At 36.1% G+C, this 22,046-nt stretch overlaps 1 protein-coding gene across 5 annotated transcripts in view; it reads left to right on the plus strand.

Moving 5' to 3' along the window:
* Positions 1-22,046, plus strand: part of PIP4K (phosphatidylinositol 5-phosphate 4-kinase) — a 541,345-nt gene that overhangs the window by 1,583 nt on the left and 517,716 nt on the right. For 3 of the 5 annotated variants that reach the window (XM_089594383.1, XM_023390965.2, XM_089594384.1), the window contains exon 1: positions 13,566-14,402. The exons of 1 other annotated variant lie outside the window; for it this stretch is intronic. In XM_089594383.1, the coding sequence (XP_089450509.1) occupies positions 14,265-14,402 (138 nt within the window). In that variant the 5' untranslated portion in view covers positions 13,566-14,264. Of the gene's footprint in view, positions 1-13,565; positions 14,403-22,046 lie in introns of those variants that run through there. One more of the 5 variants, XM_089594385.1, reaches the window with a different exon arrangement.

Here is a 22,046-nt window from a genome sequence, read left to right on the forward strand (position 1 = left end):
AAAATTAACCACTAATTTATTAATTTCACACATTCTAACTTCTGTAAACTGTAGGACAAGCTCCGGAGGATATCCATGAACATATGTGACTTCGAAAGAGTTACATCCCGTCCTTCGGATAGCTAAGATGGATAAGGTTTATGCCCCTCCATAGATTTATTTGCACTTAAGGGTTCAAATCCACTTTATGGTAGATATTTTTTTTAATTTTTTTTTATTCAATGTATCATTTTGTCTTCATTTCTTTTATTTATGTTTCGTTAAAATATGTATATGTAGTCAACATTTTTTTTCGAATACATCAAAACAAATTAAATTAATATTGATACTTTGATACAAGGCAATTCTATAATTTTATAATACTAAAATAACTTTTAAGGATTTTAATATAATTTGTGTATTTTAAAACTCTACATAGCTCTACACATTAATTATTGATAATCATAGCTGAATTAATTTATCATAAAGAAGTATGCACTTAACTACAATAAAAAATAATAGTTTGAATACTTCACGATTTTAAGAATAAAATGGAAAACTAGAATAAATAATTGGTCGATTTTTTCAGTAAACTGCAGATTTTTGAAAGATTTTGCACTACAAACATTTACATATATGTTGATACTATTTTGAGGGGGTTGTCGTGGTACAGTCAATTTCAAAATTGAATTTTCGTGTTAGAAATGTTTTTGTTGTGATTATTCTTAACAAAACAGGTAAATAATTTAAAAATTAGGTGCATGGAACAGAAAAATGCCCAGAAAAGTAAACACAAACGTTAAAACAACAAATTAACCTAATTTTCGCCTCGGACTGTATCACTATATAGGTATTCTAGTAACGTTGTAACTGAACTTTAAACTGTTATATTTTAAAAACAGTGAAGCTAGGCTTCCTCAATTTTAGTATACTTATTTCAAGTATAATAAACCCTAACATATTAATTTTTTAAAAGATTCTTAAGAAAATTTCAAAAGTTATGAGTAAAAACGTGCATTTTCCGACAAGTCCATCTAAAAGCATGTGTTAAAGTGGCCAACTTCGCGATTTTATTCCTCTAAAACGGTGAAACTAGGCTCTTTGAAATTATAACATGTTATTTATAATACTGAAACATACCTATACAAATTTTTTCAGAAATTTTTTAAAACAATGAAATATCACAACATCCCCGTAACTTAATCGAAGTTGTTGCTAGCAGAAATAGACCCAGACTCAGTTTTTACTAATATAGAAATTCGTAGTTAAAAAATTTTGTTACTTCTCACAATTCCTGATTCTAAATAATTCATCACGTTAGCATAATAAAGAGTCTTCTCAGAGTAATAGGCGTAAAAGAGCCTTTTCAAACTGAATATAAGAAAGAGCCTTTAATTTTTATTTCTCCGATTTTAAGTTGGTACTACATTTATGTGTGTATGTATATAATTGATCTATAAAAATGTATACATTACTACCTTAAAATAGAAGTAAACAAATTAGTTAAAAAGGCATTGATATCTTTTTGTTAAACTCCTCGTTTTGCTCTCAAGTGTAGAATAAATGTGTGGATTCGTACAGGGGTACGAGACCAACCGAGAGCTGGGTGAGGAGCAAATAAGAACTCAAAAATGTCGAAGAATAATCTTGAGCGATGATTCGTTGGGCTCAATCATACCAATCGACGCCAACACCTCAGTGCGAGTGTACCTCTGTATAAAAAGGCTTTTTCTTTTAGTTCAAGAGGACTTTATTCTGCCCGAAAATTTAAAAAGGCTCTTTCTTGACTTTTACTCTAAAAAGACTTTTTCTTGCACTCACCCGATTGTATCATTGTTAAAAATATTACGATGCTTTTCCTGCATTCAATATAAATGATTAAAGTTCCTTTATAATCTACAGCCTAAAAATATGTTTATTACAATCATCACCCTTAAAGGTATTTCACTTTTTTTTTTGTTTTTAACAAAATACTGCGGTATTATAAAAAATGTTTAGTCTCAGAATCTTGCCGAATAAATTTCATTACTTATTCATCGAACTGTTTCATTCATTATTCTTCTTCTGGCTGTCTAAAAATAAATAAAAGTAGCACACCTTATTAAAGATTTGCAAACAATTTTAAAATATTTACAAAACTATTTTATATTGTGTTCATCAAAATCATTTACTGATTAAAATTTCAACATTAAATAAATAGCAGTAAACGGGCGGCTTTTTTTTGTCGCAAATAGGATGTTCACAATTTCTTAGGAGTTTTAAAATACACAAATTATATTGAAATCCTTAAAAGTTATTTTTGTATTATAAAATTATAGAATTGCCTTGTATCAAAGTATCAATATTAATTTAATTTGTTTTGATGTATCTGAAAAAAATGTTGACTACATATACATATTTTAACGAAACATAAATAAAAGAAATAAAGACAAAATGATACATTGAATAAAAAAAAATTAAAAAAAATATCTACCATAAAGTGGATTTGAACCCTTAAGTGCAAATAAATCTATGGAGGGGCATAAACCTTATCCATCTTAGCTATCCGAAGGACGGGATATAACTCTTTCGAAGTCACATATGTTCATGGATATCCTCCGGAGCTTGTCCTACAGTTTACAGAAGTTAGGATGTGTGAAATTAATAAATTAGTGGTTAATTTTTTGAAAACATAAATGGATTTGGGAATTTTAAGAGTACGGGAGAGTTAAAACATAATGTATTGAAATCAAAATTATGTGTATATAATTAATGAGCATTTAGTTCCACGATTTAATTAAATAAGATTTATGGATAACATTGAAGCCAGAGCGAGAGCAAGTCAGATAAATATATACATATTATACATAGCATGTACTCAGTTGCAGAGTCCAAAGACTCTCAAAAAAGCAAAACTCGTGTCGTCGCTTGCTTTGGCTGTGCGTTCAGATATATACAGCTATATAGCCGATATTTCCACTCCTCTCCTCGTAGGCGCACATTCGGTATACCCCTTCCACGCGTCTCCAAAATGTGCGCCTATATGGACATTTCGACGCGAATCCACTCTTCTCATACCCCTACCGTGCTTCTCAAATAAAAAAAAAAATGTGCGCCTGGTTCGGCCGCTTGGCCGCGGCGGGGCGCTCGAACCACTGGAAAAAAGTGGGCACACTCCGTAGCATGGCAGTCAGCAATCTCCCTACTAATCTCTGCTAGTAGTGTGCTGACAAGGAACCAGGACGCACGGTGTGGACCAAGAGCTGAGGCTGAAGGGTGATAAAAATTTCAAGCAGCCACCACTTTTACCAAAATTGAGAAACCTTATAATTCGTAAAGATCTGAAACATTTTGGTCATATTTATTCTAGAGTATAGAGTTCTGTGGTAATTATAGTGGTGCCATATAGTCTCTTTTATTAACCAGCTGCAACTTATGTCAATGAATAGAAACTATACAGTTGTCAACAGTGCTATTTACAGCAAGATTAAAATGCATCTTGTACCCGAAAATCGACCTCCAAAAATATAGATATTGTATTGTTATCTATCACGTTATCTATAATGCCTAATATGTTATCTTAGATAAGTATTATAGATAAGGGATGAGCGGACTACTTTTTTGAAGGTCGATTTTCGGGTACAAGATGCATTCTTGCCGCAAGTGGCACTCTACTTGACTTTTTATCTTCTATCTAATTATGTAAGTTGTGGCTGGTTTATAAAAAAAGAACATATGGCACCAATATAATTACCACTTAACTATAACTCTTCACCAGAATGAAATATGAAAAAAAAAAATATGGATCTCCACGAATCATGAGGGTCCTCAATTCTGGTGAAAGTGGCGGCTGGGTCCGTACTACATAACTTTTCTTCGCTTTGCGATGTTAAAACATAGGCCCGCGAAGCGGAAAGAGTTGTATGGTACGGATCCTGGCAGTGATGTTAAAAAAACCGGACGTCTGATTGATTTATAAGACTTGAGTCTGATAAGTTGGATAAGTCTATATTTGATTTTCTAAAGTTTGATAGATGTCATCATGTAGGGGCTTACCCCCACTCTATACTAGTGGTGCGGTGTAACCGCTTACTGACGACTTCAGTCCTTGCCGAGCTCGAGTCCGAGCCGCACATGTAATAACAGTAAATAAAGCACACACTCATATACAAGGTCTCTCTGCTCATTCCAGCACCTTCTCCCACGAAGACATATATATACAGGGACTAAAACCCTACATTGGTGACCCCGACGTGATTTTGTTGATCGTCTTCGTCGTCGTCGACTTGGCACTGGCATTGGTCGCCCGACATGCTCATCCTCGTCAACCTGGAGATTTTTTTGCTGGGGCATTTATTCTGGAAGTGTCAACCTCGGTGAGCCTTTTCTTTTGTTGCTACTGCTTTGTCAGCTAAGCCCGAGCTTATTTCGCTCCCACGTGGGTCATATTGGCACTTGATACGACGTCGTCGCCTGATGCGATGCCTCGTTGCCTGACCTGGCTGGTGCTCGCGCTCGTGGTGCTGTTTCTCCTTCCTTCATCGCCAAGATCTGCATTGTTGACCATATGATGTGTGTTGCTGTTGCGTGCGCACCCATTTTCGAGCCTGTACATCGGCCACATGCTCCACCTTCATCATCCTACAGGTGTGACTTTACCAGGTGCAATTCCGCTGCGCTCATCTACGAGGTTTTTGTCTTCGCCCTTCTGCACATGTTGGGCAGAGTCTTTGACACCTCGGCAGCCGTTTGGCCTCATTTTGTGCTTGGCCTCGTGCTGCGTGCCAAAGGGTTGGCCATTTTTTTTTTGGAGCCACGTGCTGGTCGTCGCAACATTGGCCATTTTGGAAGCCACGTGCTGTGTGAAGTAACATCGACCATGTTGCCGCCATGCCTCCTTGCCGCCCTCGCATGTTTAAGACCAGCAAGTGTCTATTGCGTTACGTATGTGCAATTAATTGAGTGGCGTCACAAGGACCATAGTTTAATTATCAGTATTATTTTGAACTTTAATTGTGTCTTGTCTTGAATTTTATTTATATGGTTCGGAGCGCTGTGTCATTTTTAGATAATTTATTGACATGTGATAAGTTAGTTTTTAATTTTTGTGCATAATTTTTAGCCAAATTAATGTGATAGCTTTATTTCTAGTCCAATTTTTATATTGTATAAAAGACTGATGTCCGTATAACCCAATTATAACAGCTCTTATTGTTATGGCTAAGCGTTGCAATTCCCTTTTATGGTTTTGGTTATACGATAAAATATTGACACGCGCATGAACCAATGGCAAGCTTATAATTCGAGCCTAATTATTTTAAGCATTGTTCCGAAAGCTCGATATTTTACCTCTATAAGGGAGGCGCTGTTGCTCATTATGTTTTTTTCCTATTGTTTTTATGTATTTTTGTAAAAAATAGTAGGAGTGCTCAATAATTTTTGTATTATTAAATTAACATCGTTTTGTAACTGATGTGTGTGCCGCAGCGTAAGCTGATATTAAAAGTGTTCAGTAGTGTTTTAATACGAAACTGTTTGTTTTAAAAATGATCTGAAGAGTTGTAAGACTGATCAGATATGTTATTAAAATCTATTTGTCTGCGACATACAATGTATTTTCCCTCGTAAAATTTTGTTTGTACACGTTTAAAAATTGTTAATATTTTGGTACAAGACCGTTTGTAAGTTTTAACTACGTTCAAACTTGAGGGGAATACTGTAGGGGCTTACCCCTACTCTATACTAGTCGTGCGGTGTAACCGCTTACTGACACGACTTCAGTCCTTGCCGAGCTCGAGTCCGAGCCGCACATGTAATAACAGTAAATAAAGCACACACTCATATACAAGGTCTCTCTGCTCATTCCAGCACCTTCTCCCACGACGACATATATATACAGGGACTAAAACCCTACAATCAGACTCAGGTAGCTCTATCTATGGGTAGGTCTGATAAGTCTATAACTGGGTACTTGTGCATGACACGTATAACGTATACGATGTACGGAAGATTGTCCCATGAACTATTGTCATCTCATATATATTTTATTTTCAAAATCTGAAGTATATCAATATTAACTGCTTATAAATTTCTCATTAAAAATTTGATTTGAGCTGATATGACTGTGTGAAGGAGTTGGAAACTCATGGTAATGTAAATATTTGTATGTAAATACGTAAAGCATGTTGCAGCTAATAAAATCAATAAATTTTTATTTGTTTTAACATAAGTACTTAATTAACTCTGTTTAATTGATGCACGCGCATATATTCATGCAAGTAACTGAGCATTTATGCATGCAATAACAGATTTAAATAAACCTACAAAATTTTTTAACAATTATTTCAGCAATCATAGGAAGTATCAGACGTATCATAAAGAATGGTATGGATTTACTCAATACAGGAATACAAAGAATGTTATTGTTGGAGTAATATGCAATGGGTGTAGCATAAAAATGGTGAAACAAAGTGCTGAAGGGCTTGCAAACTCACAGATATAATCAAAAATATATTTTCTTTAAATTTATTATATTAAAAAAAAATTTATTTATTACAGAAGGGTTTGCCCTACAAATACAGCTAATCAAGTGAGCGCATACACTGTATACATGCGTTCAAGTACATATATTACATGAGAAGCAACGTTAAATACTTTATTGCGCTATAATATCTGTATAATTGAAGGTATGGATGGCATATACATATCGACGCCTGAGAGGAAGACTATATCCCAACTAACTGTTTTAACGAAGATCATCCTAACTCGGCGCTTTTGAGAAGAGTTTCCAACCAAGTTACACTGCGACGAATAAAATCCCACAGCACTGAGCTACAACGAAGATAATCCTACTGCACTGCGCTACGACAAAGACAATCCTACCGCGCAACGTTGTGACGAAGACAATCCTACATCACTGCGCTACGACGAAAACAATAAGGTATTTTCACTTGTGACGTCATTCCAAGATGGCGCAATCACTGGGTTTTTTTTCAAACTTGCACCAAATGTGCAAAACCAGCTGTAAAATTCACGAGGACGTCCCAACTAATGATATAATGCGTTTAAAAACTTTAGGTTTTATAACCTATCGAATGAACACTAAATTTTTTACATCTTCACTTGGTAAGCAATGCAAAAAAATGAATGAAATTATCGCGGGCATAAAGTTGATTAGAAAAACATTTTATTATTTGTGCTTACCATGATCCAGTTATAACGAATTTGAATAGCAATTCGCGGTTTATAAGAGGAAATTTTTAGTTTGTTTGCCAAAAGGGTAGTTTTAATGAAAATCAGTACAGAAAAAAAAGTATTGCAATCAGGCGGACAGTACCCGTCTACTACACATATATATATGGTTGCAAGCTTCCTTGCCTCCGTGATCATCACAAAGTCTCATAACCTCTGACGAGCTGTCAAAATTGAAGCGGTATGTGGCAAAAACATGAATAAAAGTTGTTGTACAAGTGGTTGTCACGATAAATCTGCGAAATGTTGTTGTCTTTTCATAGATAAAGAAATGATTTTATTTCGTTCCTCTGTACTGATACTTTTGTATTTTTTATTGTCCGGAGAAATCACAGATGGAATACGAAAAAAAGATTTCGCAGATCTATCGTGACAACCACTTATACAACAACTTTTATTCATGTTTTTGCCACACATGCCAGAGGTTATGGGACTTTGTTATGATCGCGGAGGCGAGGAAGCTTGCAACCATATATATTATATATAGATATATATATATATACATATGTATAGTAGACGGGTTCAATCCCCCTAATTGCAGTACTTTTTTTCTGTACTGATTTTCTTCATAACTACACTTTTGGCAAACAAACAAAAAATTTCCTCTAATGAATCGGGAATCGCTATTGACTATAGTTCGAATTCGTCATAACTAGATCATGGTAAGCACAAAAAATAAAATGTTTTTCTAATCAACTTTATGCCCACGATAATTTCATTCATTTTTTTGCATTGCTTACCAAGTGAAGATGTAAAAAATTTAGTGTTCATTCTGTAACATCGGTGTATCCACATTAATTTTTTTTTCCTCTTGCTTCAAATCTTTCCGTGCCGATTTTAAAATACAAAACGCAGGGGCCAATGTGTATCTGCAAAGAGGTGAATCACCTACAATAATGCTCGTAGCTAAGGTACTACGACCATGCATGATTCACTTACATGCACGCTGGCCCACGCTGACCGGAAATGCAAAATAAAATACTTTTCTACAACCATCGATACAAAAGTTTAACCGGGAACAGTTGAACTGAAATATTAAATTCAGATATAATGTTAGATAAACATAAGGTTGAACATTAGGATAGCTTAGAATTAATGCATAGAAATAAGCGAAAATATTATTACAAGCCAGAATCATCACAAACAACCAGTACATACTACATTACTAGCAAACAACTACATTACATATTAACTATAACAAATTTGGTACACAACTTTAGTAACCTTCAAAGAATTATCCTATTTTTACCATTCATGTTCGCAGGCTCATGGTTCACTGTACAACCCTTTTGTATCACGTCAACAATTTTATAAACATACTGCAATAACCTAAATTGTAATCTTGTTAAAAACTGTCACCGTTTCAAATGTAAAGGACAACGGGAAAGTCATGGCACTTTCCCCTTTTCCTGACGCAGAGATGTCGAGAGAGTCCGCACTCTTGCCCCAACACGGGTAACGGAATTCCCGATTCCCCAGGGCACCCTGAGCCGACTTCCTCTCTTACGACAAACAGAAAAACCCATAGTTGATGAAATGTTACTAACATGTTGAAATACATTCACAACTAACAATGAATGGAAATTACTGGTAAATTCAAGTAAATTAACAATATAATAAGTCGCAACGAACTCCTACTACTGTCCGTGTTTTAACCAAAGAAACCGCTACTGTTAAATAATTATTCATGATAATTTACCAGTCCGATCATGCTCACGTGTACAGCGGAAAAACTAGCAATTATAACAATTATTTACTACTACTAAAACTATTATTAATATTTTAAAGTACCGAACACTTATTCAATCAAACCTGAATATTAAGCGATTTTCACCGCTCTTTTTGCATTGGGTTCGATTGAATGGGCGAACAATGGCTACTATTAGCTAAAACTTGTTAATATTACACCTTAACATTAATATTAAGTTATGATAAAATTCTGTAAACTTTTGATGTAAAAGAGAAAGGAAGGGCATGAGTAAGTGAATCACCTTCCCTTCTCTTGACGCACAGAGGAGAACAAGCCGGATGTGGGATGTGCCAATTTCTGAGTGGCTAAACTAGAGCAGTTCTAGCCAATTAGATTTTCGGCTGTTGTCTTTTCTTCAAAATTTTCCCCCGGCAAGCTTTCCTGCGTTTTTCGAGCCAGCGCGTGACCGAGGTCCGCTTCTCGCAATAAAAAGGCCCGTAGGCCCAAAGGAAAATCAGTTTGCAGTTCGTAGTTCAGAGTTTGACTCGACTCGACTCGGCTCGAAGATAGCCCTTCAAAGTGGACTGAGTAGTAAGAGTCCGCCTCTGCTACAACCCAGTCTACTGCGAAGCGAGGTAAACCACTTCAATTCGGCACGCGAAATCCGGCGATACCCTTCGAAGTAGACTGAGTAGTGAGAGCCCGACTCTGCTACAACCTAGTCTTCTGCGAAGCGAGGACACTGTCGAATTTCGCTACCACCCTCGTAAGATCAACTGGTTGCCAGAGTCCGTCTCTACTGCCACTTGATCTTCCTCGAGAGCGACTTATATTCACGCCGGTTCAACGTTTGTATAACAACTTTCGTGTTTAAATAAAAGTAAGTGACAACATATCATATTCTTTCTTTTGACCAAGTGTTTCCTTTTGCGCGAATACCATTACTCGCCTTAATATTGGCACCCGCGGATCACCGGGAAGTGTAAAGTGTTTTTGTTTTCGCGAACGCCATTACTCGCCACAGTATTGGCATCCTTCGGTCACCGGTAATAACAAATCAATCTTTAGTATAAAGTGTTCTTCGCGAACGCCATTACTCGCCACAGTATTGGCATCCTTCGGTCACCGGTAATAACAAATTAACCTTTAGTATAAAGTGTTCTTCGCGAACGCCATTACTCGCCACAGTATTGGCATCCTTCGGTCACCGGTAATAACAAATTAATCTTCAGTATAAAGTGTTCTTCGCGAACGCCATTACTCGCCACAGTATTGGCACCCTTCGGTCACCGGTAATAACAAATTAATCTTCAGTATAAAGTGTTCTTCGCGAACGCCATTACTCGCCACAGTATTGGCATCCTTCGGTCATCGGTAATATCAAATTAGCCAAGGACAATCCGTTGCCCTCCGTGGTAATAATACTATTAGAATAACAACGAACGATTGAGTTAAGGCAAATGCTTACCGTGATATTAGTCAAATTATATACGATATCCTTACTCGTGACGGTGTTAACTGATTTTAGATCGTGAACGAGGTATACACCGCTCTTGACAAAAGAAAACCGCGAGCAAGTGCATCGGAATATTGCACAGCAGTCAATCTTAGTCGCGTGAAGGAAATTGTACCCCTTTTTGAGTAACGCGTCTTTAAGTTGAATTACCCTTTTAACCCCGCGTCCCACCTACGCGCCCAGTGTGAATCCCGAGCTATTGAGCGAAAGCTTAGGCTCAAATAATATGTTGCGCCGACGTAACAATTCGATAGCTTATTAAAACCTGAAGTTCTTAAGCGCATTATCATTAGTTGGGACGTCCTCGTAAATTTCACAGCGTGTTTTACACATTGGGTGAAAATTTGAAAAAAAAACCCTGTGATCCCGCCATCTTGGAATGACGTCACAAGTGAAAATACCTTATTGGTGCAGAAAACAGAAAAAGAACCTTACGAGCTGCGATGAGATCATGATTGCTTAGGATGATGAGAAATCTCACAAGTTTCGAGCTCATGTGGTTCTTCTTTCATCAGTCTTGCTCGAGCGCACGTACCGAACGCACGCTTTCTGCGCACGCCCATTACGCATCGCTCTTACTCAGATTTGAGTTCTCTCTAAACGGCCCTTTTCAGGGCTACCTATTTCTCTTTCTGTAAGCGCGACTTAGTCGGGCTGCGCGACTGTGTTCCCGCTAAATTATACACCCGCGTACACACCACCCTCAGGGGTGGCCCAATTGGCTAGCCCTTCACTAGGGCACAGCCACAAAATGAGCTCTGTGGATAATCCACAATTTCAAGTCAGTGTGACTAACTCTTTCGACGCGCTGTTGGAAGAAACAGACTCATCATCTTCCGAGATGTCTGCGCTAAATGGTGCAAGTGACAGTGCTAGTGCAAGTGACAATAGTGCACAGTTCCCGCAGTGTCTGACATGACAGTCAGCCGGCCAATGGACCAGCGATCTCTCGAGCTGAAGAGCCGAGACCGAGACCTCCGCGTCAACCGACACAACTCTCAGCGGGAACGCAGCCCACTCTCCCGTGGCGATACACTGGCCAAAATCGTAGCCGAACTCGCTGAACTCTGGCAGCGGAACGAGTACCTCGAGAAGATTACGAGTGAGTACTCTATCCAGCTGGAAAAATCCAACCAGCAAATTGCTAAACTTGTCCAATCCAACGAGGAGAAGGACAAAATTATCGTGGCTATTTATGTTCAGTCCCCCCACGCAGCAGAATACACCCCGGTAAAAGTTCCGGATTTCATCCCTCCGTCACCCGCAAACCGCGACCCATTAAACCTGCTAAATCCCTCCACTTCAGGAACAAAGCAGCCCCCTCCCATGCTCAGCCCTAGCCCCTAGGTCAGTGGAAAATGCCTCCACAAATTCGACCGTAAAGAAACCCGCTGCAAAGAGAAGGCGTACAAAACTAGTGACCAACGTGTCACTATCTAGTTCCGAACTCTCCGATATGGAGTTTGAAGAGTCTCGCGAATCCCAAGCCCCACCAAGCTTCTCCCAAGCAGGGAAAAACGCATTCGACGGTCACCTCGAGGACCCAGCGCACGCGGAAACGCTAATATCCCCCAAAAAAAGGCCCCGCCTCCCATCACGATCTTGGACCAAAGACTCTGGCCCAAAATCAACAAAGCCCTCACTGAGGAGAAAATCCCTGTCCACCGCGTTATTACCACATCCCAGGGTACTCGCGTGTACCCCGATGACATAGACAGCTTCCGTCGTATCGTCCACGACCTTGACGAGAAAAAGGTCGAGTTCACCACACACCAGCTTCACAAGGACCGTGAAATGGTGGTCGTCATCCGTGGAGGTAATATTGGCTACACGGAAGCAGAAATCTTGATAGACATGATCCAGGACAAAGTACCCTCCGCCCGTCGCGTCTACCGCATGACAAAGGGTGACCGAACCTGGTCCTTGGTCACCGTGTACCTTGACGCGTCGAACCCGAACTCCCGCGCCATCTACAACCTCAGGTCACTCGGGACTTGGGGGCACTTCCGTCACGAACGCGGCATCCTCTCAACAACAGACCAGAGCACAACCCCAAACTCCTGTGCTCAACACACCCCCCACAACCGAGACCATCCTCCACTCCATAATGACTGCTGACACGCCTCAACCAAAGGGTGTCCGGACTAGAGGGAAACAGAACAGTAGCACGATAGATAGAGACTTTACACTACTTAACTGGAACGCGAACAGCATTACAGTATTACACACAAAACGACTGAACTCGTACACGTACTTCAGACCAGAAACATAGACGTTGCATGCATAACCGAGACACACCTTGACAACACAAAGTCACTTTACATATACAACTACACGGTCCACAGAAGTGACAGACGACTGTCAGTCAACATAGTTGCGACTATAGCAGGGTTGGGATTTTGTTGCCTGATGGAAAAAGAGGTATAGTTCTGTTCAGTCTGTTCACTCAATTTGAGTTTAGCGGAACAGTGAAACCTCCTTTTCATATGAACGTTCACAATGAAATAAGCAAAAAATGTCTATGTGAATAGCTCCCGGGTCCGTACCATATAACTATTTTTCTGTACATCGGCCTATGTTATAACATAGGCCTGTGAAGCAAAAAAAAGTTATATAGTACGGCTCCTGTATAATGATCGAGTAACGTACAATATTACCCGTACGACCGCCGTAAAAAGTATTTCGAGGGTTTAAAGTACAAATTTCAGCAGTTGGGTGATTTTTTCTATACTCTAAATACTCGTTATTATTTTTTATAAATTCATCAAAATCATGCTCCCATATCTCAATTAGTTCATAGCCGTATTCTTTTATTTTCTCAGCTGAAAATTTGTCATAAGGTCTTACATAAATTCTTGCGTGATTTCTTATGTAATTTCTTGTGTGTCAGTTCTGATGTTAGTTCTTCTTACGTAAGTTCTCGTATAAGTTCTTTTAACAGAACTTGTGTCAGAACTTGTAGTTTGTACACGATCTTACATTTGCTTATCAACCGAGAACCGAGAACGCGAGAACTTACATAAGATCTTATATATACTACCTTTTCGACACTGATCCATCTGGTGGAAAACTTGGTACTGCTGCAAACTTGTAACTTGGCAGATATCTTACATTATCTTACACCGTGACTTATACCTACGGAATGGTAGCAGAAAATACTTAAGTGTCACTGGCTTAATTCGTTTATCTGTGTCGAAAACATTATTGTTATTTATTGTTGTAAGTGGTATGTTGTAGAAATTTAGGCTCCTAAATATGTATTAACATTTAAAGGTTCTGTGAAGTCATTTGATATCAACATAAAGTTGAGTGTTCCAGATAGCAATACATTTAATAAAGTACATTTTTTTGCCCACCGAACCAAAAATATCCAATACATTTCAGTTGTCTGTCATATAACCTAGTTGGTAGTTATGTGAAATTAAATTGAAAAATATTGCAGTTACACGACTGGTGTATCGATTTCATACTTTATTTCCAACTAGTGCTGGAAACAGAATGTTTTAATCACTCTTTAGGCATAAGCCGTTTCTTTTATACTTGTGTAAGAATTAATAAACTACTCTTACATTGCTAGAAAATGGACTTGTATTGTAAAAAAAAGTTGAGAGTTATGATTGATATATTTTACCAACAGTTTTTGTAGTGTTATTACGAAAGCAATTCTATATAGTTAAACCAGACAAAACGCACACAAAAATTTTAATAGTTGATGTTTGAAAGATTAGTCTTTGTTCTAAATGGCTATTTTTAAAAATGATAAGTATAATTATAGTAGCTTTAGTGTAAAAATTTTGAATTATTGAAATTTATGTTAATAATAAGCTGTAAAATAGCTTGCAGTACATAATGTCTACTATACCCCAAATATCTAGTGGACTCAGTAAGCTCAAGAAAAAGCATTTTCGAGTAAAACACCAAAAAGTAAAGGTGTTCCGAGCTAACGAACCTCTTCTTAGTATATTTATGTGGGGCATCAATCACACAGTAAGTTTTGTGACGTCATTCATTATAAGTATAAACATTTAAATTACTTGTAAACCTATAGTGATTCCTAATTTCCTTGTGGTTTGTGTTCACCATTAGAGTAAAATTTGTATTGCACTCTTTTAATTTATAATAAACCAATTGAATTTTCCATATGCACTAATAAGGCAATGTAGGCAAAGTTTGGCTGATAATTTTTGTTGTATGTAAAAAGTAATACATACAAAAATACCACATTCCTATTATGAGTGCTTTCTTCAACTTTTAAACGTTTACTGCGCCTGTGGTTGAAAAAATAGAGTTCACACTTAGTACGGATTAAACCAGGGCAAACACAAGGAGTCTCTCAGGCCCTGCCCACCTAAATAAAAGACAGAATTCTATATGTAGTTACTTCTGTCATAACTGTAAGAAAGCCATTTGACATTATATAAAGGGTGTTATGTCTAGCTCTCCATTTAAGGTTTTGGATTGGTGATGCTACATGTGATTCTGTGCAGAAAAACACATTGAATTACGAATTAAAAACAATCTATATTGTCATTCAAAAACAACTGCAGTATAGAGTAATATGTTACTTAGTTTCCATGATTACAGACGTATATTAAGGTGGTTCTTTCATGACTACCGAGTCAAAGGTGCAACTATCACAATGATATTTATTAATACTACTTAAATTTCAATTTGTTGTTAATTTGTCGCGGAAAGAAAGCCGCATAGCTGATTTTGTCGCGAGCCGCATCTAGCTGTCCAGATGAAGGTGAAATTGGCAGACAATTTCTGGCAGAGTAACCGTAAAATCAAAAATTGTACTTTAAGTATCCTTAAAATAAGATGAGGTACCCTTGTAATTTACTAATCTGCAGTCTGCTGGTTTCAGCTATGTGCTGTCCATCTGTACAGTAATGAACGTCTTCGAGGACGGCAAGCTTGCACTACACTCTCAGTCAATTTATGGCTGTAATTATCCCTTAAAATTATAGCTATAATTATAATTACTAATCAACTGGGTATAATTACCTGCAAAATATATCTACAGATATGGTCATTAATTACAGCTATTCGCTATGCGCCTATGTCAGGTGGCGCCTTCGAGTGAGAGAAATTGGCCCTCGCTAAGATCGCCAGAATACACGGAGCCTTATACGAAAGTTTTCTAATAAATTAAAAAAAAAAGTTACTAAGAGTGGATTGACCAAATGAATCCGTGATTTGATCGTGTATAATGTTAGTGTAGAGTAACAAATTTTTTTTGGTGTTATCATGTGTACTACAAGATTGGAAAAAATAAAAACATAGATTGCGACTATGATAACATAGCATATAATATATATAAGTGCATTATACATGCTTACACCTATATATATATACATATATTACATGCTGTGTTATCATAGTCGCAATCTGTTTTTATTTTTTCCAATCTTGTAGTACACATGACAACACCAAAAAAAATTTGTTACTCTACACTAACATTATACACGATCAAATCACGGATTCATTTGGTCAATCCACTCTTAGTAATCTTTTTTTTAATTTATTAAGAAATGTCCCTATAAGGCTCCGTGTATTCTGGCTATCTTAGCGAGGGCCAATTCCTCTCATTCGACGGCGCCACCTGACATAGGCGCATAGCGAATAAATTTTGCTCAAATTTGAAATAAAAAAATCATAAATAATTTGGAGTTTTTTCAAAATATTTTAAAAATACTTAAAGCCCATAGTTTCAATGATATTGTATGATGTCAAATCTGTTTCGTATACCTGTAAATAAAACAGATTTAAAACTGACTCATTTAAAAATTGAGCAAAATTCACAATTTTGATTTAGTTATATATTACAGGTAGTGGGCTTGTTTCTGCCGTCAGATGGCGGTAGTTTATCTAGGTAAGATTTCTGAAGAACTTCATATACTAAATGTATATATAGTTAGTAAAATCTAAAGATGGAACACTACCGCTATCTATCTACCGCTTAACACCGCGAACATATAGGTGTACTTATAGCTCTACATTTTTGACTGAGCTCTGACTTTTTTTTCAGTAAATAAGGGCGTAGAAAAAGCTCACAGACGCCAAAAATGAATGATAAAATAGGACTTACGTGAATAATGTAGGTTAAAAAAAATTGGAAAATACATTTTTTTTAGAAAGAATGCTAGATTTTTATTTTTAGCTTACAAAAAACTAATTACGAACGTCTTTGAAACAGTTACTATTAATATTATACAAAAACTCCTTCGATTTATTGGCACAAAGGATACTCAAATTTTTTTTTAAATTTTAGTTCATGCTACGTCAATTTTCAGTCAATGTAACCTTCATTAACTTATTTCGTTTATATATTAACGTCATTAAGATAAAGTTACATACAACTTATGAAGACTGTTAATACTCACTATCATTAATAATTATTATAAGAATTATAAACGGTATAGTTTTGTTTGAATTTTTAAAACATATTTGCTTTTTGCAACATGACTTATTATTATTCTTATTAATATTATTATTATTTTTATTATTATTATTATTATTATTATTATTATATTTCTATTCATTATTATTTTTTAATACTTCCAAAGCTTCCTCTACAGTTAAACAAGATCACAATTTAATATGAATACAAAAGAACCAAACTGCGAAATCCTTATTTAATGATTACTTTTTACCAAACTGAGCTGAAAGGAGAAACCTTTCTTTCTTTCTTATAGCTTTGCGCAGCTGCATTAAGGGTATAGTGTTACTAAATTCAAAAATTTAGGAACGACTTGGAAAAACTTTTGTAAGCTAACAACTATATGTAAAATAACATATTAAAATTTCAGACAACCTAGCCTCACCGTTTTCGAGAAATAAATAATCTATTTAACACGTACTCTTATCGGAAAAAGAGTATTTTACACATTGCGATTAAAAAAAATTTCAGGCTTTGCTAAAATTAAAATATAATGTAAAATAGGATGTTTTAAACATCACATTTTAAGAATAGCACCTGTAGCTTCACCGTTGTTTCATTATAACAAATTTAAAGACTGTATTTGAAGATCCGTGAAAATATTGCAACGAAGATTTCACCACCAACTCAATAATGACGTACAATATAACCTCCGAACGTATTTATACTTATACGTATAGAAACACAGAAGGTTTTCGCCTCATGTGGTATTGCCACATTTATTTTCACTTGTCTGTTTTAAAACACATAATGTATTTCAGAGCATGCATTAATTACACATTGTGACATTACCCCCTTAACTCAAAGCAGCTAAGTAAGGATGGGCGATACAATCCGGATACTCGAACAGTAATCAATACTTGAAGAAAAGTATCAATTACTTTGTTGATACTTTCGAACATCCGATACTCTAAGTACCGATACTTGATTGAGTGGGTACTGATTACTTTATATATATATATATATATATATATATATATATATATATTCCTATATTAGACAGTCGCAAAAGTTAGAGCGAGGTTTTGCTCCCCCCCGCTCCCCCCAAATAAGGTAGTTTTTCTTTCATTTTCTTGCATTTTTCGAGTAATCCTACTCTTTTGCTAGCTCCCCCCGCTCCCCCACCTCTCCTTCGCTCCCCTCTTGCTCCCTCCCATACTCCCTGCCAGCTTCCTAATGTATAAAGGGAATTGATTTGTAAAGCCTTACATAATAACTGTTACAAATGGTCTAATTTTCACATATAATTTTATTGGACCATAACAAGTAATTTTGTTACAATTAACTTTTTTATAAATTAATTAATTAATTACGATGTTTATTTTGATTACATACTCTAAAATGTCTCTTTAGGTGCTCTGCTCTTACATAACCTTTCCCACAATTTTGACAAATATTTTTTTGAACGTTTTTTTCATGACTTTTCAAATGTCTCTGTAAGTGATTGTTTCTTTTGAAACATTTCTCGCATTTAATAAACTTAAAATTTTTCTCAATCTTTTGCCATTCCTTCGTGTGACGCAAATAGGTTTTCTTCTCAAATATTATAGTGCTACATAGATCACATACAAAAAATTTTTTTTTGTGAACTTTTTCGTGCGATGATAGACACTCTTCATTTAACAATTTTGAGTTATATTTGTCACACTGATAAAATTTTGCATCCATGATGGTGTATCTGAAAACATATTACAAAAAACAGATTGTTTATGATTATTTAAATCTGGGTACTAGACAATACTGAAATTTGATTTTTTGATGAAAGATAAAATTTGCAAGTAAGTATTAAAATAGTAATAAACTATGGAATAGTTTATTTGTAACTCTAAAATTTCATTCTAAACAATATTTTTAATTTCAAATTTGTTTTCTGATTCAATTTAGATAAAAAATTTTTTTGGGTTTCTACATCTAGACAATGCAACATATAATTGCCCATGAGAAAATAATGGTTTTCTAAGGTATAATCCTAAGGCATCAAAACTTTGACCTTGAGATTTATTGATAGTCATAGAAAAAGCTAAGGTAAATGAAAATTGTTTTCTGTACAGTGTAAATGGTAGCGAACAAGAATTATTTGTATTTAGTGTTATTCCTAGAATAAAGACTTTATTTCTTTCTTTTTCACCTGTGATAATTTCAGTTTAGAAGTTGTATTTGAATAATTTCGTAATTAGTGATCTTGTACCATTGCAAAGTCCTTAAGACATGTTTAAGTTTCATATTAACATAACAATAGCGTTAATTTTTAAATTTAATTCGTGTGGAGAAAGACCTTCTTTAATACTATTTAAATATTCTGTAGGGAAATGAATATAATTATAATCGTCTGAATTATTTACTCCTTTATGAGTTGCTTTATCAATACTATAATACGTTACTAATGTTCCGACCATATTATTAAAAATTTTTTTGTTCAACAAATGTGGGTATTCATTGTAAGATGTTAATATAACTTTAATTATAAAAGAATCATCACCATTATAAAAAACTTGAGAACATAGATCATTTGTTTTCCATGTCTGAGGAATTCTAAAAGTTTTAATTTTGCCTTCTCCTGTATCCAGTCGCAATGAAGAAAATTTTGTATCAATCGAACGTATATTGTTCTTTAAATAAAAAATACTAAACAGAGGCCAAAAATTGGAAAATTTTATGGTTTCTTGAACTATAAGTAATAAATAAAGTAAAGTACAGTAAAAAATAAAATAAAGTAATTTTGCTTTCGTTTCTTACTACTCGGAGAATTCGACGAAAGTCTCCACCTAAAATTATTGTTTTATTACCATAAGGTTTATTACTACTGGATAAATCTTTTGAAGTCCTATCAACGCTTTTTTCGGTATCATAGAAGCTCCATCCCAAATAATCACTTCTACATTACGTAATTTTTTTGCATGTGGCTCAAACTGCAAGAACGCACTTTCCATACTTTGGAAGCAGAATAGAAGCAATACCTGTCCAAGCCATTGTAAGAAAGTTCTCTGTAAATTTCAAAGAAAGAATTTTTTTTTGTTGCAATTTGGGAGTCTAATTTACTGTCACATTTTTGTTTAGACATTTTGTAACTTTTTAAAACGAATTTAACGGAGTGAAAGTAAACAAAGATAAAAATACAAATGGGCCAAAATTTAAGTTATAAAAAATTGAAAAAAAAAACCAATCTACTAATGATACTTTTAGAACAAAATCATTTTGTAACTCTAACAATATTGTTACGTACGATAGCATATAGCTATGCGTGCGTGTGCCTCTGCTGGCTTGGGCCCGAAAGGTAGGGGAATAGAGAAGAGAGGTGATAGGAAAGGTAGAGAGAAGGGACGGGGGAGATCAGCTAGAGACGCGAGAGGGTAAGGACGAAGTCCGCGAAACGAATGCATGCACAACTTCCCTCAATGATAAGTAATTCTAATAAAGCATAAGTAACAACAAGTCACGCTTCTATTTATTCCCGCACCGAGAATCCCACGTAACTGCTGGTGTCAGAAGTGGGATACAGATAAAATTTTTTACGGTCTGTCGCGTGTGCAGAAATCACTTAGTCTTGCGGAACAAAAAAAAAAAAATTTTTTTTAATTAATTTTTCATTGTCTTAATTAACGTAATAAATAAAAGAAAGAAAAATTATATATCTCTCGTCGCAAAAAAAAAAGTGTCAAAAGTGCCAGACGCCAAATTCAGTGTGTCAAGTGCCACAATATAAGGAAATTGAAAAATTAAAGGAGAACAGGAAGATATAATCGTAAAAATCTTCGATACTGCAAGGATACTAGACAAGGAAAAACTACATATCAAGCCAGTGGACCAACATACCAGGATACTAAAGGCAGCTACCATTCACTCAACCCGGAAAAATACAGACAAAGAGAAGAAAGCACGGTACGCCAAGCCCGGACTACAGCCACAGAACACGGAATACACGGCACAGGAAAAGGGAACAACGAGCGAAGGCAAAAGCTGAGCAACTCCAGGAAGGATCAAAGAAGAAACCCATAAGTATGCACGGGATCATCGTCATGCTGACCATCGTCACGGCGATCTGGTAAATGAATTTTCATTACTCGTATATACTATACTCATAACCCCCGAGGGAAATACGCACCTAAAAGAAAAAACTTAAATATCGATATTATTTCTAAATCGCAATATCCTCAGACCTTAGCGGCAACCCATAATTGCATGCACAAGCATACAACCGATACAAACGAAAAACGCCCCATACAAAATTTTTCAAATTAGTTAATAAATACAAGGAGCCAATCGAAAACAAAAACGAAAAAAAAAGACTTAAGAGCAACAATATGAGTGACGTAGAAACAAATGATACACTGGGAAGGGGAGTACAAGAAGCCGGGAGCTGCACAGATACACACGAAACAGGACCAATTGACACAGATGACGAAGTAATACAGATTAATTTAGAAGATGATCCGGAAACATGGACAGAGTGGCAGAAGGCCAGCAAAAAACAGAGGCTTTTTATGATAAAAATGTTAAGGAAACTAACGCCAAGCATCAAACGCGGACAGTTATCTTATAGACAGGACATAAGCGATAACGAAACTGATGCGCCATCCCACACAGAAACACATAGACCCCCCGTATTTGAAAAATTAACTTCATTTACCGAACGTGAAAACGTGACAACTGACATAAATCGACGAGTCACTAATCCACATAGCAATAAAACACAAGCCAAACACGACACTAATTTAAACGATATAATAAGAGAAGCAGCGGCACAAGCGGTGCAACAATATACAAATCGAATACCTACACCTACACAACCAAAACATCAATCATCACAACAGACGTACGGAGAAGTTACACGGCGTCAAACACAAGTGCGAACCCCACTAGCTCAAGGTGAGCAAGAAATCGGGAACTACGGCATCACCCACAATACAAACCACGACAATAATTATTATAGACAGAACACAGCGGCACCACTTTATCCTGCAGGAGAGGACGAGTTAGGTTGGGCAAATAAAAATTACTTAAACGCCCAAGACCGATTTACAGTACCCCCACATTACACAAAAAATCCTAATTACGAACGCCCAATTCAGAACACACTGTCGTCACTAAGTCACCTAGCAGCAAACATACCGATATTTGACGGCGATTCCGTTAAACTACCCCTTTTCGAACAAATGGTAAGAGTGGTATCGTGGACGGTAAGCCCTGTA

The sequence above is a fragment of the Copidosoma floridanum genome, unplaced genomic scaffold, assembly GCF_036245765.1.
Source record: "Copidosoma floridanum isolate Cflo_tuat_1 unplaced genomic scaffold, Cflo_Japanese_pri ptg000021l, whole genome shotgun sequence".
Lineage (NCBI taxonomy): Eukaryota > Metazoa > Arthropoda > Insecta > Hymenoptera > Encyrtidae > Copidosoma > Copidosoma floridanum.